The sequence below is a fragment of the Arvicanthis niloticus genome, chromosome 10 (genome assembly GCF_011762505.2).
Source record: "Arvicanthis niloticus isolate mArvNil1 chromosome 10, mArvNil1.pat.X, whole genome shotgun sequence".
NCBI classification, from domain to species: Eukaryota; Metazoa; Chordata; class Mammalia; order Rodentia; family Muridae; genus Arvicanthis; species Arvicanthis niloticus.
The window spans coordinates 58,766,763-58,791,202 of record NC_047667.1 but is presented as its reverse complement, the minus strand read 5'-3'; the positions used below and the strand labels follow the sequence as shown (position 1 = coordinate 58,791,202).

The 24,440-nt window shown below is 39.9% G+C and overlaps 1 protein-coding gene across 3 annotated transcripts in view; it reads right to left on the bottom strand.

The window, feature by feature from the left end:
* Eprs1 (glutamyl-prolyl-tRNA synthetase 1) overlaps positions 1-24,440 on the bottom strand; it is a 67,373-nt gene that overhangs the window by 28,220 nt on the left and 14,713 nt on the right. For 2 of the 3 annotated variants that reach the window (XM_034513562.2, XM_034513563.1), the window contains exons 7-17: positions 22,024-22,150; positions 21,123-21,315; positions 18,868-19,039; positions 15,222-15,455; positions 13,880-13,964; positions 13,010-13,069; positions 7,225-7,335; positions 4,391-4,527; positions 3,212-3,419; positions 2,123-2,235; positions 1,264-1,381 (exon numbers count right to left, since the gene is read on the bottom strand). In XM_034513562.2, the coding sequence (XP_034369453.1) occupies positions 1,264-1,381; positions 2,123-2,235; positions 3,212-3,419; positions 4,391-4,527; positions 7,225-7,335; positions 13,010-13,069; positions 13,880-13,964; positions 15,222-15,455; positions 18,868-19,039; positions 21,123-21,315; positions 22,024-22,150 (1,558 nt within the window). Of the gene's footprint in view, positions 1-1,263; positions 1,382-2,122; positions 2,236-3,211; positions 3,420-4,390; positions 4,528-7,224; positions 7,336-12,737; positions 12,759-13,009; positions 13,070-13,879; positions 13,965-15,221; positions 15,456-18,867; positions 19,040-21,122; positions 21,316-22,023; positions 22,151-24,440 lie in introns of all 3 variants that reach the window. The other variant, XM_034513561.1, reaches the window with a different exon arrangement.

Here is a 24,440-nt window from a genome sequence, read left to right as displayed (position 1 = left end):
CTCCTCCTACTGTCCTTCCCTAGCTCTTGTTGGATCAAGTCTGACCACACCACCAATTAACCACTGTCTTCAATGGATCCCACCTGTATTAGGATATCCAAAGGTGTCAGCAAGTTCACAGCAGCACTATGGGACATTTTAAATACCCAAGGAAATCAGAACAGCATGCCTGACATCTGTCTAACTCTGTGCTACTAGCTCACAGCAGTTCAGTTTTACTCCATCTGATGACCCATCTCAGGAAAATGCTCTGCTGTGCACAGTTGCTGTGTATGAAGAGCAAATACTTGTGAAAAATCACCAAGGTCAGGAAGTGAGCACAGCATGAGCAATCAGGATGTAAGCATCCTGTGCAATCTGAGCCAGGGGTCAAGAAAATAGAAGTACTAGTTTTTCTTTCAGTTAGTATATCATTTTAAGAATAAATAATAATATTTAAAAACAAAACATTTTTAGAATGACACTTAAAATCTTCAATTTATATGTATAATATTTTCTTATAGCTACTAAATAAGACATAAGCATTTTATTGGGAATTCATTTGGTTGAGGGTGACACTAAAAATCTTCTGAGACATTAAGGAGCCATGATCAAGGACATCTGACAACCTCTGGCCTATAAAAGATCCTCAACCCCCACCCAGATCCCATATGTCACCACCTCCAAATCCACACTCTGTATGAAGAGAACAAGACATGGCATCTCCATCTACAACGAGCCTCTTAAACCAGACAGCAGGCAGGTGTCCTACCTCACTTCCAGAGGTTATGAAACATCTCTAAAATGAAAACAAAACACGAAACATTCACATCCACCATTTAAAGGCAAAGGGACTCTTCCCAGTGCCAACACTACAGTACGTCCTTTCCTCTTTTCAGAACTTTAATGGCAGGAGACAGCTCTTCTATACAAAGAAGTTGGAATAGAAAAGTACAAACAACAAGAATCCTGTTTAAAAAAAAAAAAAAGAATAAAAGAAGAAAGAGAGGAAGGGTGGGAGAGAGGATCCACTGCAGGGAGTGGGGAGTCCCCCCAAACGTTCTGTTAGTCTAAACTGTCTTAGTTTTGGTATAATAAAATTACTTTTTAAAAATTTGTGTTCTCCAAAATGTTTTAAAATCTTACAGAAATGGATGATAGAAACAAACAGCAAAAGAAAATATGTCTTCTTCAATCTCAGAATCTCAAAAGCAAGGACAACCATGTCTGAAGAGATACATTCTAAGCCCTGGGATTCTGAACTCTGTAAAAGTCAGTATTTACCTCCTTTTTTGAGGTTTCCACTTTGGTCTTCTCCTTTGATCCAGATGTTGGCATCTCCTTTGTGTGCCCATCAGGTATATATATCAAGATGCAGGGAGCCTCTCTGCAACTATATGGGCTACAAAGACAATAGCCAAAGTTTATTTGAACAAAATTATCTAAACAGCAATTAAAGGTGAATAACTGGATAAATTCAATGATACACAATTAATGCTTTTCAAACTACAGTGCATTCTTGTGGTAATGCCACTTAACTAAGAGTGGTATGATTTATTCAGTTTTGGTCTCTTCTGTATTAATCTAAAAGGGGTCTGGTCTAAAGAAACTAATCTTATCTGAGAGTCTGACCTAACTGGTCCTGAACAAGACCCTCCTCTGCAGAGTGAAGGGGGTAAACGGGGTGAAGGGTGCCTCTGGCCCTGCTGACTCATAGTACACAAAGCCACATCAGGTGTCATCAGCCTGTACCCACAAGTGACTTCCAGCACTTAGTGAGGCTGGGGGCATTGCATTCAACATCTCGCTGCTTCCAGCACTTGGTCTTATGAGTTACATCCCACAGGAAACTGAAAGTTGTTTCACTTTAGAAATGAATGACTTATTAGCATCCAGTGTGCACTACTTATTAATTACGTGTCTAAAATATTAAATATAGAAGACCAACAGTAGAAATTTATCAGACAGTATTTTGGTCAAGCTCAGCTTTTGAATTATTCACTGTGAGAATTACAAACATTTTGTTTAGATGTTATTATATTCATTTACCTAACAGGCAGCTGGGGTTCAGTACCTGCTTATAAGACTGCAGGATCAATCCTCAAGACAATAAAATAAACACAAAAAGGTCAAAAATATTTACCTAACCGGTTCATATGGCTGGTCACATATGAAGAATCCTCTCCTCTGCAACTGTATGATGTCTCCTTTTTTCAAATCCTTAAGGCAGGGATCTCCTAGCATTAGTTCTTCATGCTGTGAAAAACGATAGAGAATCAAATGTACTTTCCAATGCAGAACACTAAGTAACTGTAAAACACCAGCAGTATTCCAACAGCTAGAATATGCTCACTTAAAAACAGATGTTTACTACTCAAGGGCTGGTAACTGACTGGCTCACTCAATAAACCCTTTGCTCTGAAAGCACAGGAATCTGAGTGGGAACACCACAAACCACATAACGATGCTGGGTGTGCGAATGGACACTTGTAATTCAGTGTCGAGGAGGCAGAAACCCGAGGATTCCAAGCACACTGAGTATTCTGACTAGTTGGATTTTGTTTTGCTTTGAGACATCTCACCATGAAGCTAAGGCTAACCTGGATCTAGCAATCTTCCTGTCTCAGCCTCGAGAATGCTAGGATTGCAGGCAAGGACATTCATCATATTTTTTAAAGGTGACATTGATGAACTGTAGCTCTAGAAAACCTGTATATAATTTGACTGGCAATCTTGTGAAAGTAATCTCCTAAAATAACTAGGAAATGCAGTTGGAAGATACAGTAGCACTCAAGGGCTCTGTGAGCAGGATCCAAGGTTTGAATCCACCTCTACTCTTCACTGCATCTTCAAGCAAGTTACTTAACTTCACTGTATTTCACCAGTCAGTTATAAAATGTGAACATTATTCTTTACATCTCTTTTGTTTGTTTCCATTTATTTTGTTTCAGTATAGAAGTTCAACCCAGGGCCTTGTACACGCTAGGCTTTCTGCTTTTCGAGACAATTTTACTCTGTAGCCCAAGCTGACCATGAACACAAGATTTTCCTGCATCAACCTCCGAAATGTTGGGATTACTGGCATGAACAACCAGGCCCAGGTACATCTCTATATTTAAATAAATTCTACAAGACCTTTCTATTTTACCTAAGAAACTAAAACATTTAAAATTAGCTTTTCAAATGTTAAGGTCTCTTTAAGAAAGGATGAGATATAGTTTCCTCCAGTTACCTTACTGTCTTTGTTGACGTACTGCTTGAAGTCCTCATCTTTTCCTAGCACTGGCTTTGTAATCAAGTGCTCGTAAGTTACACAGACAGCTGGGATAGGGAGAGCATGTGAGCTCTCAGCAAGCCAAGTGATCTTGGTAGTTTTCTTGTAGTCTTTGTTTTCCAAATTCAATTTTGCATCCAGAGATATAATTTTTCCATCTGCATTTCTATAAAAGATTGAAAAGTATTAAAACAAAAAAGAAAGTAAACTGTTAAAAATATATTATTATTATTATTATTATTATTATTATTATTATTATTATTATGTAGTAAACGGATGAAGAATTCTCTTTGGAAAAATTCCAATAAAACATCTATTTTAATTTTTAGCATATGTCTGCCAGACATTAGTTATATGAATGCCACAAACTATGTTAAAAATACTAGTAATTCACTGGAGCACAGATCTATGCACATCTGTGAAGAAAACAAACACACTCAGGAATTTAAAGTCACCTGGACTATCTATCACTATAAGCCTCCAATGCTTCAGTTAACCATTACTGACAAGTAGACACTAATGACTACATAAGTAAGATTTCAGATCTTATATGAATCTTAAACATAATCTATTTAAATATTGTAAAAACCTGTTGCAAACAATATTAACTAGAAAGAAAAACTCATCATTAACACTGGCCAATCTATTTTAAATGTTTGACTAAGGATAAAATATATAAAAATTACATATATAAAATATCGTATCCAAAAGATCCTTCAGCAATTACTGGATGAGAAACTATCAACAAACAAAATAACAAACTATTTTTCATATGCCTAAACTGATTCCCAGCAGGCACACAGCAGCTCAGAGATAGCTATAACCCTAGTTATAGATCATCTGATGCCCTCTTCTGATTTCTGGGGCTACTAAGTACTCACATGGTACACATACACATTTATGCAGGCAAAATACTCACACATGTAAAACAAAAATGCACATATCTAAAGACCAAAGTGTCAGTGTCTCCTCCTGGGCAAATCTACTACTAGTCAACAGTACCAGCCAGGGACTCAGACAGGGACTCAGACAGGGACTCAGACAGGGACTCAGACAGGGTCTGAATTAGATAATGTTTACTACATAAATAAAAATGAAAACTTTTTCCCCTCCATAGTTGAAAAATAAAACTCTTACTTGTGTATTTTAGTAATGTTGATGTTGCCCCAGTTTATAAACGTGACCATCTCACCCTCTGAGAAAGTCTCCGCATCAGCTCCTTCTATGAAAACCTTGGGACTATACCACACAGGCTTCAAGCCAACATCAGGATTCTGAATGATCAAAAGAAAAGTAGGCTATGAGTTAAGCAACACACTTTTGAACCCTGAGTGCAGCATGTAAGTCCTTCCATCCCCTACTGTGCTCTTTAAACAAACAAAGGTTCTCTGTGTTTGTGACAAACTAGGAAGGGCAAGTTTTACTTGAGCTCCCAATTCTATTTTCTGAATTTAAACAGTATACACTCATTACACAGGCACACACTCAAAGCAGAAAACCCACACTGATGCCTATCTCTGATACTGGACCCAACCACTACAAGAGTTACACCTGGCAGCCTGTTTCAAATGCTTCTTAGTCTAAAGCAATCACTGATTTCAGGACTAAAGGCATAGTACTAACCCCACACCAGAATGTGCCTCTCAATCCTCAGTCTCAATGCTTTTGTATACAGGGAGGAAACAGCCATTCTCACAGGACACTATCAGACAGCAGATGGCAATTTGGCAGGAAAATATGAAGCTTTGTATTTTAAAAGACAAATTTTGAGCAAGTACCATGTATGTGTAGGCAGGCAAAATATCCTGCTTCACATTGTGGATCTCATGATGAAAGAGATAAAGACTAAAGAGGTACCATTCTCATTTGAAGCTCCTAGCTCCAAATCTCCAGACATGAGTACATAACCTGGAGTGAACTACAGAAACCAGGAAAAGTACAAAGGACCACTGTGGGGTAAGGTTAGAGGAGAGGGTAAAAACAGGTTACAAGTTATCTGAAAGTAGAAATGGGGAAGATGGGGAGAGGGCTCTGGGGAGAAGGAGGGAGTAAAGATACCGGAAAAGGTCCTAAGAAATCTACACTGTAACTATCTACTTAACAAAAACCCAACAGCAGGCATGAGAAGCTGCCTTGGAGTTGTGGGACAGAGCTGTCTAAAAGACTCTCAGTATTATACACTATTGACCATTGTCCCAACTGCCCAAGCCTCAGAGGTAAATTCCTATTGCTGCAGACACCACATACTTAAGATATAGGGCCTGGTTAGAACTGACCTGGAAAGCACCCTGTCTGTGGACAGTTTTCAAGACACCAGAAGGTGCCAACTGATGAACCACAATAACGACCAGAATGGCATGATAACCCTGAGGGGGCATTAGTGGCACACAGACCTTGGGTCTCTAATTGGACTTAAGGACCACTCAACAAGAGGGAAATCATTCTGATACTAGAAACTCAGCCAACTGCCTGGAGCACCTACACTGATACATTACTAATCTCACATAATCCCCAGGTACATTCTAAATGTTATTCTTGTACTCGAAGATAAGTTAGTTCTCACTTCTCATCCAGAGATCATCACAGAAAACCACAATGAATGAAAATGCAGAGCCCAGTCCTAACTGATACATCTCCAGCACAACTCAGTCAGCCAAGGCTCAGAGATCACTGCACAGGAGAGGACAGTAAGAGTCTAAGGGCCAGGGAAACAGGGAGTCTGCTGTGAGATGAAGTGTCACCAACACTACTGTCTGAACATGAGCTGAACAAGGACGGCACAAGAGACGTGCTGATGTGGAAGAGGGAAAGCTCACGGGGCCTCAACCACAGCCAACTAAGGCTGCTGAGTTCGGGAAACGGTCTTCCCCAGGAGACACACACACACACACACACACACACACACATATACATGTATACATGCACACAGCAACAATTAATGAAAAAAGGCCATGAATTTGAAGGAGCAAGGAAGGGTTTATGTGAGGCTTTGGAGGGAGGAAAGGAGAGAAGGAAATAATATAATCCCAAAATAAAATAAAATGAAAAAAACATATTTGCAAATGTAAGTAGTCCCTAACCCTTTTGGAAAGAAAAAAGGAATATTATGTCTGTCTGCTGCAATTTAAATTTAGTCTTGTCCTAATCTCTTTTTCAACCTGAGTTTGAAAAGTAACAATTTATAATAATGAAGAAATAAATGAAGTTTCAGGACTTTAAAAACAGTTGGGGTTTTATTTTACCATTACATTTACTTATTAACAACCGTGTGTGTGCGTGTGTGTGTGTGTGTGTGTGTGTGTGTGTGTGTGTGTGTGTGATTGAGTCTAACGACTGAAGACAATGGTGTAATGATGAACTAAGGTGTCATAGCTTCCACACACAATTAAGAATATGAATTGCAGCACCTCACCTTCAGAATGACTCTAAGAATTACTAAATTGTCTCTACTAAGTCACCAACCAAAGAGTATACACGGGCTAGTCCATAGCCTCTTGCTACATATGTAACAGAGGACTGCCTTGTCTGGCTTCAGTGGGAAAGGATGCGCTCAATCCTGTAGAAACTTGATGCCCCAGGGAAGGGGGATGTTTAAGGGATGAGGTGGGAGTGGTTGAGTAGGAACACCCTTTTAGAACCCACCTCTTACAGGAAGGGGGATGGAATGAAGAACCCATGGGGAGCAACATTTGGAATATAAATAAATAAAATAATTAATAAAATTAAATTAAAAAAATAATTTATCCCTATACAACAGAAAGTAAGTGCTGACTGAATCTAACAGTTCTGTCATGTGCTGGGCATTACTAGTAAAATAAATTACTTCAGTACAAAATCTACACAAATTCAGTACAAAAAAATATTTGCTCCAATTGGTATTAAATCTTGACAAATAATCTGAAATAGAAAATATCTCAAAGTCATGCTCCTCTCTGACAGAAGGAAATACAGTGGTTACAATGCAGAGTGACCTTGGGGTGTCTGGCTACTTCCTTCATCTCCTCCTGCGCGTCCAGGACATTCACTGGGATCACTTCCTTCTTCAGCAATGCAACATACCTTGGAGCCACAGGGTCAATAACCTGCAACAAACATTCTCATGTATATACTGAAATATGTAGTAACACTATAAATAAAATAAGTAACAGCACAGGAACACTAAATGGTTTTCTTTGTTACTGCATTTACTAATTATTTTATCTGTTAAGACTTTAGTATTTAGTTTATCTGATCACTTCTTTACTTTGCAACGTTCATGTAAAGTTTAAAAAGAAAAATAAAAAAATGAATTACAAACCAACAGACAGAGAAGATTTAAGATTTCCTCCTCTAAACTGTCAGGTAAAAGAAACTAAAGAAAACAAGTCAGAAATATTTTGAAGGTAATCTTTAAATCTAGCAGTATTAGAAATGAAGAAAAATCCTGGGAGGGTTATAAATTATGATCTAAAGGGAATTTGGTATTCGGTTCTGCACTGCTGGAAACACCCACTGGAAGGAATAAAGATTAAGAGTTTTAAGTATCATTTCTGTAATAGGCTGAGCACCACAGCACCATCTAAAGCAGAATAACATTAGATCACTATAATAAGGCAACTCTAATTTCAAAGAACAAACAAGGTAATCCTTTTGAGCTACATGCCACACACAAGGTAGAGCTCTATGCTGGAAAAGTAGGAAATCTGAAACACACCTGGTCTCAAGCATTTTGGAAAAAGAACACTCAATGTATATACAGAAAAACCACTAAATTCCCAAACCTAGCATGAACTTGGCACGGACAGGTACACACTAAGCATTTGTAGATGAACTGAATAAATAATCTTTTAACTGTGCTACAACTTATTCTAGCTGTGAAAGGGTAGTAGCCTCCTCTTCTGGAACCAGTAAAAAGTATCCACTGACCAAGGACAATATAAGTGCTTAGATACTAAATACCTGGGGGAAAATGAGCACAGAAGCAAATGCAGAGCTAAGTCTAGGATCTCATACTGGCGGTCCTTGTACTGGGGAGGCTGGCTGGGTTAAGGGGAAGACAGACAGATAGATAGATAGATAGATAGTCAGACAGACAGACATGCAGACAGGCAGGCAGGCAGGGATGGACACATGAATGAATAACAAATGCAGTCAGATAATTTTTAGGCCTCTAAAATGTCTTTGAAAAAGCAATACAACTCAAAGAAGCTTAATTCCAATTCACTGCAGCTAACTTCCTCACCTGCAAAATTGTCAAGTGTTTTCTAGCTGGGTATCATGACCTAAGACTTTAATTCCAGTGCTCAGGATGCAGAAACAGGAGGATCTCTGTTATTTAAAGGCCAGCCTGATCTACTTGGCAAGTTCAAGAACAGTCAGGGCTATGGAAAGACTGTCACAACAAAAAAAGGAGGGGGTGCATTTTCATAGCTGGCTAATACCCTAGAGTAGCTGTCTGTACAGATTCCCAGGCTACCCTAGAGAAGTATGATTCAAATGGTCTAGCCAAAATTTGGAAATTTGTTTTTAAAAATCATTTTTCAAAATATATCAAACAAATGTGAAGAACCATGAATTATTTGAAAAATTGGAATTCTCAGCCAGAAATGGTAGATCGCAACTGTTGATTTTAACTACTTTGGAAGCTGGAATATCACTTCAACCCAGGAGCTGAGACCAGTCTGGGCAACCTAAAGAGGCCTCAGCTTTAGAAAGAAAGAAAAAAAAAAAAGAAAGAAAGAAAGAAAGAAAGAAAGAAAGAGAGAGAGGGAGGGAGAAAGGAAAAGGGGAAGAAGGGAAGAAGTGAGGGAAGGAAGGGGAGGGAAGGAAGGGGAGGGAGAATGAATCCCTTTCAGCTCCAAAGTTATATAATCCTAATAGTCTGAACCAGTGGTTTTCAAGTAACTCCAAAGAATCTAAGGATTCTAAGAGGGGCCTGAAAGAATCCCAGCAGGATCCTACAGGGTGAATCTGAAATGTCTCCAGGTTTGCACTTAAGCACTGCTCAACAGCACTCTTACAAAGACTGTAGAGCATTTAAGAGAGGAATCGGACAGTACCATACAGGCCATTAGAGACGGTAACACCCACAACCAGGCATGGCAGGCCGCAGACTGAGGCAGGAAGATCCTGGGCTAGAGTAAGACCTAGTCTCAGAAATAAACCATCACACTTACCAGGTCAAAAGTCTAACACAAGGGCTGGAGAGGCCTGGCAGTGGTGGCGCACGCCTTTAATCCCAGCACTTGGGAGGCAGAAGCAGGCGGATTTCTGAGTTCAAGGACAGCCTGGTCTACAGCGTGAGTTCCAGGATAGCCAGGGCTACTCAGAGAAACCCTGTCTCGAAAAACCAAAACCAAACAAACAAACAAGGGCTGGAGAGATGGCTCAGTGGTTAAGAGCACTGACTGCTCTTCCAGAGGTCCTGAGTTCAATTCCCAGCAACCACACAGTGGCTTGTAACCATCTGCGATGGGGGTTGATGCCCTCTTCTGGTATGTCTGAAGAGAGCAATGGTGTACTCACATAAATAAAATAAATAAATCATTTTAGCTGGGCAGCGGTGGCACAAGCCTTTAATCCCAGCACTTGGGAGGCAGAGGCAGGCAGATTTCTGAGTTCGAGGCCAGCCTGGTCTACAGAGTGAGTTCTAGGACAGCCAGGGCTACACAGAGAAACCCTGTCTCAAAAAAACTAAAAGTCTAACACAGAGGTAAGCACATAGAGACCCTGTTTGTTACTCAGGAGACAAGTGGGGTGGTGGCTACTTTGAATCTGTAAGTTCAAGACCGGAAGTTCAAGAGGTCTAGGCAACAAAATGAGCCTTCCTTTAAAAAAACATAACTTTTAAAATGCCATATAAAAAAGGTCTCAGTAGGATCTCTTTATCCCATTCAGAGTGCAGCACAAAAGGATGACTGGTAAGAAAAAAGGACCAGCTAACATGGTAATGCATGCCTATAGTCCCAGTTCCCAGAGAGACTGAGCTAGGAGGGCCACTTAAGCCCAGGTGCTGGAGACCAGCTGGACACCATAAAGACCCACTACAAACAAAACAAAACCATCTAGGAAGCAGGTGATCTATCATAGAAAAAAAAAAAAAAGGCAATCCCCTGGGTGATAGGAAGAGATCTGGGTATACAGCTCTGCTCCTAAAGCACAAAACAATGGACACCACCAGAGAGGCTCATAGGTTCTGACAAAGATTTCTCCAAGAGCAAACTAAAACCACATGTAGTGCCTGAACACTGGAAGGAATTTGGTGACCTCAGAACCTCTGAGAACCAGAGGCCAATAAATGTAGGAGGGGGAGCAGGCAACATAAAACAAGTGACAGGAAGAAACCAAATTCTTACAAGAAAAACAGATCAAAGCCTCCTGTCCAATCAGAGGAAGCCAAGTGAAGAAAACCCAAGTGCCACCCTGCATGCCTGAAGTATGGACAGTAAGCTCCACAGGAGTCATTCATAAACCCAGCATCGTCTCTGCCGAGAGGAACATAAAGGGAAGTGCCCATAGAATTAATCCAGAGAAACACATTGCATATATTTGAAATAAATAAACATATATCATTTAATTAAGACTTAGACCTATGAAAGTTGTGCACCTAAAAAGGTACACAAATAAATATTCTATTTAAAACACTGACATCATGGATTTTTCAGGCAAATGGATGGAACTTGAGACTATCATCCTGAGTGAGGTAACCCAGAGCCAGAAGGACACATATGGTATGTACTCACTTACAAGTGGATATTAGCTATAAAGTACAGGATAACCAGCCTACAATCCACAGACCCTAAGAAACTGGATAATAAGTACGTCCCAAGGGATGGACATGCACAAATCTCAGTCAGAAGGGAAAACTAAATAGTCATCAGAGGTAGATGGACAGAGGTAAAGAGAACTGGACAGGAGAGGAGGTAAAGAGGAGAGCAGGGCTGGGAGCGACAATGAAAATTGGCGGGGACCATCTCTGGTGACTACCTGGAGGCCTAGGAGGAGGGAGAATATGGGGAGTCTATGGGGGTGACCCTATCTGAGATTCCTGCTAGCAGGGGACAGAGACTGAACTGATCACTTCCTGTAGCCAGGCAGGACTTCCAATGAAGGAGGGGGATATAAATCCACCCACAAAACCTTCAACCCAAAATATGTCTTGCCTACAAAATGTACAGGGATAAAGATAAAGCAGACACTGAGGGAAGAGCCAACGGATGACTGCCCCAACTTGAGATCCATTCCATGGGAGAAAGCCAAGCCCTGACACTGTTAATGATACTCTGCTATGCTTGCAGACAGAACTGTCTTCTGAGACAGCAGATGTAGACACCCACAGCCAAACATTAGGCAGAGCTTGGGGAGTCTTGTAGAAGAGTTGGGGATATAAGTGAGCAAGGCAGAAGGGTCAAGGACACCAAAAAAAGACCTACAGAGTCAACTAAACTGGGACCATGGTGGCTCACAAAGCTTGGGCCACCAATCAGGGAGCTGGACCCAGACCCACTACACAATTGTAACAAATGTGCACGTTGGTCTCATGTGATCTCCTAACAGTGGAGCAGGGGCTGTCTCGGTCTGTTCCCTAACATTGGATCCCCTTCCCCTACTTGAACTGCCTGGTTGGGTCTCAGTGGGAGAGGATGTGTGTAATCCTGCTGGGACTAGATGTCCCAGGGTAGGCTGGTTCTCAAGGGGGCTCCCTTCTCTGAGGAAAATGGTAGGGGGTAAGAGGAAGGGACTTGTAAAATTTTAAAGGGGGGGGGGGTTGGGGTGGCTGTGGTCAGAATATAAATTGAATAAAAAAGTAAACTATTAGAAAAAATAAAGTTCATCTGGAAAGGAAAAGAAGTATACAAATATTAACTTCCTTGTAAATTCTACTTGTGTTTGTTATTAGTAACTGCAGCAACAGAAAGAACCAATTAATGATTCCTTACTATATAAAAACTAAAAGTAAAAAACTAAATAAATTCAAGACACATGCGAGACAAGCAACTACTTGAAGCAAGACATCAGCACAACCAAGCAGCAACATCAAGGAAGAATTTACAGATCACAATCACAGGAACCGCACTGCAGAACGTGCATTCTAACGATTCGCCTTATTATAGTGTCCAAGCATCTGCTTCCAATTAGGGATTAACAATGTCAATATGCATGATTCCTGGTTTGGTTTTCCAATTAAGAAAGCTTTTATTTTCAAGCTGAAAGCACAGCAATTGTAGTCAGCGAACCTTCATTACAACTCAATACAATATGTAATTTTTTGAGCTTCTATGTCCTCTCAGCACACAAGGGAACAGCGGAATGAAGTTAGCCAAGTCTCCCTTTGCCACAAAGAACAGAGGACATATTTGGCAAACTAGGGATGATGCACTGTCAACAGGTTTGATTGTGCAAGTCTTTACAGAAATGTGATTGTGCTTCAAAGCTGTACAACTCCTCAGTTTGTAACATGTATGCTAAAAGCTATGTTTAAGGCAATACAAGTATGAAGTGATACCTTCTTACAGAGAGCTCGCAGCTTGAAAGCAGAAAAATGAAATGCAGAGTGTTCGTAAGAGATTTAAGAAAAGACTATCACCATTTCCCATAAATTCGAGTTTGTTGCTTCAATAATTGTTTCTTGCTGGGGTGATTAACACGTTTAGTACCCTTATCCATTAAAGCAGGAAATCATTATACTCTCTAGAGCCTGCACAATGGCAACACAGTGTGTGCACAGGGCCTATTCTGCAAAGGCACACCAGCGAGGCAAAGGAGAGGATGATGTACCTTTTTGTTAAACGCCCAGATTTTGTCCCATTCCATGTTCACAACAGACCTTGAGGAGCCCTAGAAAAGCAATGAAAATAGTTTAAGGATGAGAAATGCCACGTAGAGGGGCTGGCAAGATGGTTCAGTGGGTAAAGGTGTGTACCACCAAGTCTAATGACCTGGAACCGACATGGTAGAAGAAAAGAACATGTCCTAATAGGTGCCCTCTGACCTCCATGTGTATGCTAACTATAAACTAAAAAAATAAATACCAAGGAAAAGATTTTGCTTCAGTTAAGCATACTTAGAATAACAAACAAAACAAATGCTTGCACATGTACTTCACTAAAACTGAGACCTTGGTGTGTAGCCTTGATAGCATTCCTTGCTGGAAGTCATTCTGAGGGCTACTCAGAGTAGACACCTGACCACCCACCACATGAAAATAGGCCACTGTTTTTGTCCCAATCTTTTATTATTATAAAACATTAATTTACTCCCTTCAGAAAAAGTCTATTCTTAGGCAGGCACGGTGATGTGAAACAGGCAGGAAGACCTCTACAGGCCAACCCAGTCTACACAGCAATTTCCAAGCCAGCCAGAAACACACATCGAGATGGGGAAAACAACCTGTCCGTGCTAGGCATGGAATTACACATCTGTAGTCCCAGCCCTCGGGAACCTAAGGCAGGAAGGTCACCAGGAATTCAAGGTCCCCACGAGCAAAAGAGTGAAACCTTATTTAAAAAGAACAAATCTAATGGTGAACCACAAGGTAACTCACACAAATATGGAATAGGAAGAACATGGATGGCAAAGGGATATCCATGGGACAATAATAGGAATGCTTAGAAATTCAGAGGAGCTGGGAAAGAAACAGTGACTTGCCTGAGCAGCAATGAACTGCTTCAATCCCTCAACTGTCATCCCTCGTCTCAGAACTCCACGAACTGTAGGAAACCGAGGGTCATCCCTGGGAAATATGCATTGTTAAACAGATTTTTACATTACTTAGATACAGAGAGAAGATTCCTCTGTGTCTGAATAATAAATTATGTTCAGAATAAACTGTGGTAGCACAGGCCTATAAGGCAGGAGGAATCTCAAGTTTAAGGTCAGCCTAAGATACATAGTGAGTTCAAGGTCAATCTTAGCTACAGAAATCCTAGTTCAAATTAAATAAATAATATTTCCTTGGCAGAGTGTGATGGTAACATGCCTTTAATTGTGCTGCACTTGGGAAGCAGAGGCAGGCAGATCTCTGGGAATTCAAAGCTAGCCTGGTATATACAGCAAGATCTAGGCCAGCAAGGGCTGTATAGTGAGACTCTGTCTCAAATAATAAACCCAGCAAGATATGAAATTATGTCAACTGTTTATGAATGTATATATAAAAATATATATGAAAGTTATTGATATTTAGCTTGGATTTTAAATTTTCAGTATAGCTGCAATTACACCCCTTATAAAAAAGATAACACCCAAGATAATTATCAAACTCAGCTCTATAATAAAGCTGAAATTTTCCAGCATATACCTAACACATAGAATATCCTTATCTTGGTCACATTTGTGTCTTACTCTTTGAAGAGGCTAGCTGTGAACTCAGGATCCTCCTGTCTTTACTTCTTGAGTGACAGAATAGAATTATAGATGTTTGTTCCTGGCCACTATTATACTGATAGTATAAACCTACATATAAATTCTTAATTCAGGCAAAATAGTGTTTTAGATTTATAATCATGAAAATCCAGATATATGGACACAATTTACTTTACGTTAACCTTACAAAAACCCTATGGCCATTACTCCTATCCACAGCATTTTAGAGGAAATGTCTACAAATAGACAAATAGCCCTGAACTCTGAGCCTGAGCCCACTTCACCCTTGTGTCAGTTTAGGGCCATTCGGACCTAGAGAGCACAGAGCAGGGAGAGAGAAATCTCATAGACACACCTGAGTGAAGTGTGTGGAGAGTGACAGAGACAGCTCTATGAAAGAGCAGTTACAACCATTCTGTATTAATGCTAAGACCACACCCAGAGAATGTGGCAAGTCCAGTTCTCACTTCCCTATGCCACAGTCTATGGCAGGCAACACATGTTTACAGCATTTAAGTCAAGGGAAAGGGGCCCATAAGGCACTGGCTGAGACAGGGATGAACTAGGGACCTATCCACTGCACCACTCCCTAGTCAAACCTGACAACTCCACGTGACATTAGACATACCATCCATCTACCAGTCCTTCATTGACAAACCACGTGAGCTTTCTTTTGGACAGTACTGTGTTGTTGAGATTTAAGCGACTGTATTCCCAGATGTATGGTTTCCTTATGCCTAAAGCTTCAATAATCCAATAAAATTGCTCATCTCGGTCGTGGTATTCTGTTGTCCTCAAGGCATGAGTAACACCTTCAATGCTGTCCACTATAGGGCAGGCAAAGTCATACGTTGGATAAACACTAAGGAAAAAAAGAGAATGGTTTTCTAAATAAAATTAGACTATTTTATCTTCCCAATCTTAAACATTAGCAGCCATATGTGGGTTTTTTTTTTTTTTTTATTTTTTTGCTATATATGGTAGCTCACACTTGTAATACCAAAATTTAGAACAACAGAAGCAGAAAGATTACTACAAATTCCAGACCAACATGCACTACCTAAGCATACAAAACACATACCCATACACACACACACACAAAGAAAAAACAATATAGTTGAGAATATTTTATTGATATACTTTGAGTATTTTTATGTAGAAAATAAACAACTTATTGTTTCTTTTACTGTGGCAGGAACTTCCTGCCCAATGTATTTGCAGCTGAGCCCTATTATTGGACAGGAAGAGGGAGGCGGAGATAGGAGTTAGGAGGAGAGAAAAACCACAGGGAGAGAGGAGGAAGGAGGAGGGGAGGTAATATGGCTGCAGATGTCACCCTCGTGTCTCTAGCAATCTCAGGTAGTTATTAATATCAAGGTTAGATAATTGGGTTAACAATTCTAATTGTGTGGGCATCTTGTGTATTGAGTATTTGCTAATATATAAACCCATTGGTTAACTTTAAGCATCTAGAGTTTTGATTTACTAGGTTACTGGAAGGTGGGTCCTCCAACAACCAGGTAGTTATTATGACTGTGAAGGAACTAGCGGCTCCAGGGATGGTTGAACCAGAACCGGAAACACAGAGACCACTCAGTCGCTATGCAGGCAAGCTACAGAACAGCTGGTGGAACCAGCTTGGGAGCTCCGGTTTTGCTGCAGAGCTTACCAAGACAATTGGGCATAGAGCAGGAACATGGTGGCTAGGCCGTTAGCTAGCCAAACCGCTTCTTTTTTCTAATATTTCCTGCAACATTTATCCATTATTTTTATTTTATTGTTTTCAGGGTTTGCCTGCATGTATAGGTCTGTGCACTATATATGTGCAGTGCCTGCTGAGGCCAGAAGGAAATGGTAGATCCCATGAAACTGGAGTCACAGATGCTGTAAGCTGCCACAAGCTGCTGGAATTCAAATACTCTAGAAAAGCTTTCAGTGCCCTTAACCACTGAACTACCTCTCCAGTCCCAGTGGTTTTATTTTCTGAGACATAGTCTCACGACATAGCCCTGGCTGGCCTGGTACTCACTATATAGTCCAGGCTATCCTTGAGCTAATGGCAATCCTCTACTTCCTGAGTATTGGACATTATAAGCCTGCACCACCATGCTCAGTAAGTCAGCAAATTTGCAATTTAATATATAGCTCAGTACTAGTTTGGCAAATTCTATTTCTGTATTTCTGTAATGGTCAACATATACTGTAATAGCAGACAACATACTATATAGAGATTTTTACATAAAATCTAGCTTTTAAATTTCCTTAGTAATCCCTAAATATCCTACAGTAGTGAACTGCACTCAAGGGACTACAAGATGTCTCATAGTATAAAGGCATCTTTACCTGAGGACCTGAATTTAATCCCTGGAACCCACATAGTGGTGAGAATTGACTCTATCAAGTTGTCTTCTGATTGCCACATGTGTATTGTGGCACATGAACTCACTTATATAAATGTTAAAAACGAAAAAGAAAATAAATGTATTCAAGAGCAGAGTGTGGCATTCAGGAGGCTGTAGCAGGAGGATCAATAATACGGAGAGACACTGCCTCAAAGAAAGCAGGAATGAACTTTGGTAGGAAGAAAGGAATGAATGGGTGAAGGGAGACAGGTAAGCAACAAAACATTTCATTTAAGATAAACTTATTTTTTAACCCATGCTAAGGACTGAACCCAGGTCTTCTGAATGCTAGGTAAGCTCTGTACCCCGCCTGCCAAGCCATGTTCCAGCAGGACAGCATTCCCTACACCAGCTGGGTAGCACTTGCCTAGCATATGGAAGGTCCTGGGCTTATGGCAGCACCATCATTCATAAATAAATAAATAAATAAATAAATGGATAAATAAATGAATAAATGAATGAATGAATACCAAAACAACACAACAAACATTAAAAAATGATTTCTGCCTAAAATGAAGTATCAATGAACATATAGTATCTTCTGGTATGTCTGAAGATAGTGATATTATACTCATTTACATAAAATAAATAAATCTTTTAAAAAAATAAGTGAAAATGAAATACTATTCAGCTCTAAAAAATATAATAAAAATTGTAGAAAAATGGATAGAGTTACATTGTATAATATTGGGGGAGATCACATATTATCAGAAAGAAAAGAACTATACATTTTCCTCATAGGAAGACCCTAACCAATAATATATGTATATAAGAAAACAAATGTACACATGGGTACATGTGGAAAAGAGAACAAGAATGAGCAACTCCTAGGGGACGAAGAAGGACCAAAGCAGGTAATGCACACAAGTTATAAAGAAGGATAGGAAGCTGACCGTTTTTCTAGTTCTCATCATGGATTTTTTGGTTTTGGTGGTAGCTAGGTACATAAAAACGTATTCAACAGTGAAAGTGTAAATGACTATTCTAACTGTAGAGGTTCATTGAGATGAACAAGAGTTGGGTCTGGTGCAAGTTTTTTATAATCAAGTTTATTAAAAAGAAAAGAAAGAGAACATATTCTATAGCTTATTTTACAAAACAAAGAAAGACGTATAGAGGAAACTCTTAAAGAAAAAAAGATCTAAAATCAAGGGTATTAGTTAGTGGCAAGCAAGAGACCCTGAGCTCAGGCCTTAGAAAAAGAACTTTAAAACAAAAACTGGTAATTTGTAAATATCTCCAAGAAAAAATAATCAAAATATAAATGCACATGCTCTTCTCTTGGTTTGTTCACATTTCTGCAAACTTTTATACTGTAACTTTTGTGTCCATTTATGCTCAGAGAAAAATATTTACCAGAAGAGAAACATCCTTATCAAAGGATATATACTTACACACTTAGTCAAGACAGACAGGAACACTGCAAAGTGCCAAAGACTTTCTTTTATTTTAAGAACTTTATATACACACACACACACACACACACACACACACACACACACACACACGTAAACTCTAGCTGTGTTTAAACACACCAGAAGAGGACATCGGAGCACATTACATATGGTTGTGAGCCACCATGTGGTTGCTGGGAATTGAACTCAGGACCTCTGGAAAAGCAGTCAGTGCTCTTAACTGCTGAGCAATCTCTTCAGACCCTGCGTGCTAAGAACCTTTATAGATAGAAATGTTCTTGGATAGCTCAGTCAGAAAGCCATCCCTGAAAGGCCACACTTCACACCTTCAGAGAAGGCCACTTGGCCAACTCACTTATGAAGAACAAAGGCACTGGCTTCCCAACTGTGCTGCATCCCCTTCCCCATTTGAGCAAAGCAAGGCTACCCAACATGGCAAAGGAAACGGTGCACTTACTTGTATTTATTCCCGGTTCTTGGGTGGGGCTGGATTTTGCAGCGGTAAAGGGTTGGGTCCCTCATACACCCATTGTTACTACTCATGTCAATTTTTGCTCGCAGGCAACAGGACTGACCAAACTGGCTTCCTCTTTTCATTTCTTCCCACATTTGTAGATTCTTCTCAACAGCTGTAATGTAACAGGTATATTTTTGTTTATCTGACAGATATAAGTTTTCTTTTTGTATTGCAGACAGATCCCATTAGTCTAAAACTACATTAATAGATGGGTATGTTAGAACATGGTGGTAGTAATCTCCAGCACTCAGAAGGCTGAGGTAGGAAGGAGAAACATGAGGCCAGGAAGGGCTACTCAGTGAAATGCTGAGAAACAGATAGCAAACCTCAACACAACTGGGAAATACACTCTACAAACAGTGCAGGAAAGGTAAAAACAACACATTTCACTAGACAGGATAAGGGGAAGGCCTTCTCATCTGTTATCCCCCACTTCCCATCAAGGCACAACTAACCAGTCAGCCCTTCTACTCCACCAAGTTAGACACTGTGTGCTTAAAGTAGAATCATTCTTTTCCTTTGCTGCATCACAGCCAGGGAACAGAGCAACTTGTCCTGGCCTTTAGGTTCCCTGAAAGTCCCTTCAAGCAGCCCGTGTGGCACAGGAAATGATCCACTTGGAGAAAATGAAAGATCACAGGAAACAGAGGCACAAGACATAAAGGGGTTTGGCTGTAAGAAGACTACACTGAGCAGCTCCAGCTCTACCTATGTCAGAATACCAAACGCTTGTTCCACCAGGATAGGAAAGAACTGCTCGACAGTACCTTCCTGTGGAAACTTCTCAAGTTACAATGCATGTGTCACTTACACTCAAATAAATATTTTCAAAGTCCAGTTAACTCCCTTTGAGAATGTAATTCTTAGAAAAAATATTTTTGTAACAATTTAAATTTACTGTGCTTCCCAAATGAGATGCTTTAGATTTAAATATAGTGAGGAAGTTCTGGCAACATACTGCAACGAATAAAAATAGCCTGATTTGTACTTGGTGGTGCACACCTTTGATCCTACCACTTGGGAAGTGGAGACAGGCACATCCCTGTGCTCTAAGCCAGCCTGGTATATGATCTACAAGATGAGTTCCAGGACAGCCAGGGAAACACAGAAAAACCCTGTCTCTTTAAAAAAAAAAAAAAGAAAGAAAGAAAGAAAGAAAGAAAAGGCTTGATTCATAAGCTCAGGAACAAGTCATGAATTCAACAAAGGCAAGGCAAGGAAGTCTCTTAACATTTGATATCAGAAGACCTATAAAATACCTCTTCTATTTGTTGTCTGAAAAAAATTATTTTTTGACTGTTGGGATGTGAAATGCCTCCCACGCGTTAAGTACCTGGTCCCTGGCTGATGAGTTTTGGAAGGTTATGAGACCTCTGGTGCAAGACTGGGGTTATCCCTTTGAGTATAATAACTCAGCATCACTTCTGATCCCACTCCATGCTTCCAAAGTCAGCAGCACATAAGTAAGCCATATTGTCATATCCCAGCAATAATGACAGAGCTGCTGATCTCTAACAGTGGACTGCACTCACTATCCTATGCATATCGTCCCTCATGGCCCTAGGATGATTCTGTCACAGCAGTGTAGAAGTAACTGAAAGATGTGGAGACTTTATTCACATGACACTACTCCAATATGGGGTGATCATGAGCTTACACATTCTAGTAATCACACACACACACACACACACACACACACACACCTAAATGCTGGTGTTCACAGCATTTTCAAACACTTTAGGACTGGTAAGCATTTAAATTAAAATAACTTTAAATGTTACAGAAATAATACCTCAAATGAAATAAATGCAAGAAACTGCATACAAGAAGTGAGGTGCCAGAGTGAGAACACTGCACACAGGTTCAGTGCAGGTACAGCTGTAAGGAGCTAGACCAGGATCTGGGAGTAAGCTCAGTGGCCTAACATGTGCAGGCCTAGATTAGATCCCAAGGCAAAAAAAAAGGAAGAATGCAAGCAGAGCCTAATGACACAGCCTATAATTCTAAAACGTACGAGGCTGAGGCAAGAGAATATCAAGTTTGAACCCAGGTTACATGCAGCAAGACTGCCTCAGAAAAACATAGAAAGGCATAAGAATTAGAGAAATAGCCTTCAATGTGTCTTAAGCTGTATCTTTTGTTAAAAAAAAGAAAGCAAGCTTATCCACCAGAGTATGATACAAACTGTGCCGTACAGTTCTTCCTGTGTTTGGATTCTGTCCTCTGCTCACGTTCCACCTTCATCTGTTCTGCAGGAGTGTCATCCACATAAGCCTTCCCTTCTTGAATTAATTTCTCTGCATACTTCATTATAGTTTCAAAATGATCTGAAGTATAAGTAAACTGATCTGGTTTAATATGCAGCATTGCAACATCTTCCAAGATGACCTGCAGTTAAAAAAAAAAAAGAAAAAAGAAAAGAAAAAAAAATCACAGCAACTAGCATTGTATCTTTCATTTTCTTACACATTTTCAACCCATGATACTTATTTTGGGAACTTGTAATGAAACACCATCAGTCTTAAATAGCCTGAAAAGACTGCAGATGATGTACAATGTTAGGACAAAAAAGAAGAAAGCTACTCAGTGCACTGGCTTCCAGATGTCCAGCTGCGAAACCGGATCTCAAGGTGGAGCTCTGAGAGCTGCTATGCTGTGACAGAGCCACTAGCCCCTCAGTGACTGAATTACAAGTCCTTCAAATACAGATACTACAAGGCTAGAAAACCACACCTTACAATACCTGTGCAGTTTTTATTACATTCATATGCTTAAGACTATGACAATAAGGAATCGTGCTTCCAGTTAAATTTGTATTCAAATAAAAATGAGGTATTAAAGTAAATTCTACAATAACCAGAGAAAAGAAAAAAATTAACTTAAGTTTTTGGTATGGGAGCTCATTACATTTTGGCTTAGGTCTCAGGCATGACATATACAGACGAAGAGGGGAAAGGCAGCAATGAAATCAAATTTATTCTTGTACTATGAACAGCAATGAAACTGAATTGATTCTCATACCATGAAGGCATCAGATCGTGTTCTGATTGTAACCCACTTTTCTGAGAAAAGGTCATCACTACACTTTTCATTTACCTTCTCAAAATCTTCCTTTTCCTTTTCTGGGTTTGTGTCATCAAATCTCATGATCAGTTTCCCTTTAAAGTTAACCTGGTAGTGCTGGTTCAGAAGAGCAGCTTTTGCATGCCCAATGTGTAAGTAACTAAAACAAAAACATTTCACAGAGAAACTCATTAACATGCTTCAACGGGATTCTCACCCTTAACTCTCTGAGGAGCTAAGAACTAAACAAAACGTCCCTACTCCCCAGTCATTTTACTGTCTACCAACAGGTGTCATAATAGGAAACATGACTGACAGAGACAACAGACAAGAACATGGACAGTGTAACCATGACTACAACCCCCTATGTGAACTCTCAGAGGGTAAGGTATTATACATATTACAATCCTAAGAAGAATCTTTTTTTTCTTGCAAGAGGAATGGTCATGTAAAGGAAACTTCTGAACCCGTTACCGATGTAGCCCAGCAGTGTACCTCTCTGCTCTGCCGCTGCTGCTAGGAACAACCATCTAACACTAGGAGAGAAGCACCCAAGACAGCTGCTGTCACTGTGATGGCTCAGTCAGAGACCATGAAAATTAATGTAACAGAGAAAAAGCTATGAGTTTTGACCACTTGCCTTGGTTTCAGTTGTCTCAGATGCTAATGAAAATATTTAAACTAAATGATCTCAAAGGCCCATCCTAGGACCAGACTCCACAAACCGGAATCTAAGAAAATACTGTTTGTTCCCATGGGCAGCTGATAATAATGACAATAAAAAAATAACAGTATTGTACAGCAATGACCCCCCTCCATCAAAGCAGTGGTAAAAAGCAACATGCAAAGCAAAGCCAAGTGTGGTGAGGCCTGGCAGGCAAAGTCATGAGGATCACATGTTCCAAGGCAGCCTGAGCTATATAATATATAACCCTAACCTAAGAATATGCATCTGAGATCTCATTGCTAAAGATATTGTCAACTAGGCAGAAAATCAGGCATGAGGCAAGGTTAAATACTTATGAAGCAAGTTTAAATAGCTCTTACCAATGTTTATTAGTTTCTATGATAGCTGCAGTAAATGTTTTAAAATAGTCACCTAGTTGGAAAGCACATCTTTGATCTCAATATACCAACATGGATGGAGAAAATACAAACCCTTAGTATGTCTTTGCTCTTTACAGCAAAACCAAACATCAAGTCTTTCTGTGGTGCACGAGACTGAATTCAGTGCTTTGCCTGTGTCAAAAAAATACCCTCTCACTGAACTATATCCCAGGTGTAAATCAGTGTTCTTTAAACACTCGGACAGCAGTCCAGATTGTTGATTATAAGCCTCTACTGTATTTTTGCAACTTTCTACAAATCTAAAACTATTATTAAAAATAAGTTTGTTTAAAATAAGAGGCTATTTTTATCCAGGCTGAAGATATGGTTCAGTAGTTAAGAGCATTGTTTGCTCTTCCACAGGACCCAAGCTTGTTCCCAGCATCAACATGGCCGCTTACAACTGTCTGTATCTCCAGTACCAGGTGATCTGACACTCTCTTTTAGCATCCACAAGCACCTGGGAAATACATGTGGTGCACAGATATAAATGCAAGCAAAGCACCCACACACATAAAATAAAAAAATAATTTAAAACAAAATTAAGGGATGTGAGTTCCCAGAAAGAACCTGAGACATTATGAAGATGTTACAAGTGTGCTGCATTTAGTAACACTGCTGTAACTACTGTCAGAATAGAAGCACAGGGCTGCAGAGATGGCTCAATGGGCAAGCACCTGCTAGCAAGCCTGACAACCTCAGTGCAATTTCTGGGCTCCTCATGGTAGGAGAGAATCGACTCCTCCACATGTGGTACATGTGTATCTATATGTGTACACACATGATAAACCAAATAAATGCAGTATTTTAAAATATTTCACCAATGAACACTGATCACCTATCATTAGTTAATGTGCTAAGCTTTATTCACAATGTTCAAGGATCTATCTTATGCTTAAGGGGGCGGACAGAAAGAAACTCTTATGTTTTGAAGACACGTCTGAATCCGCAACAGTGAATATAGCCCTAAAAATACAAATCTCAAGAAAACAACCAAGACTCTTAAACAGTCACAAAATTAGTCTTCTCAAGAGACAACCTATACCACATCAGCTCTAACTAAAAGATGAACGGTGCATACTTTGCAGTGATCTGCATTAGATTCTGCCACACCTCACTCCCTCTCTCTCCCTGTCTCACAAGCACACACACAGGAGTTACTAGGATTCCAGAGACAGATGGCAGAAATTTAAGCCTGGCATATTATTAGCACATGGTGTGAGTCAGTTTCTGAAACCACATGTAAAACAAATAGTAACTGCCTTTGCTCACAGAGTTGCAGATTCATGGGCTACTACTGCACATGACACATTAGGTAGTGTCTGTGCATAACAGCTATCACA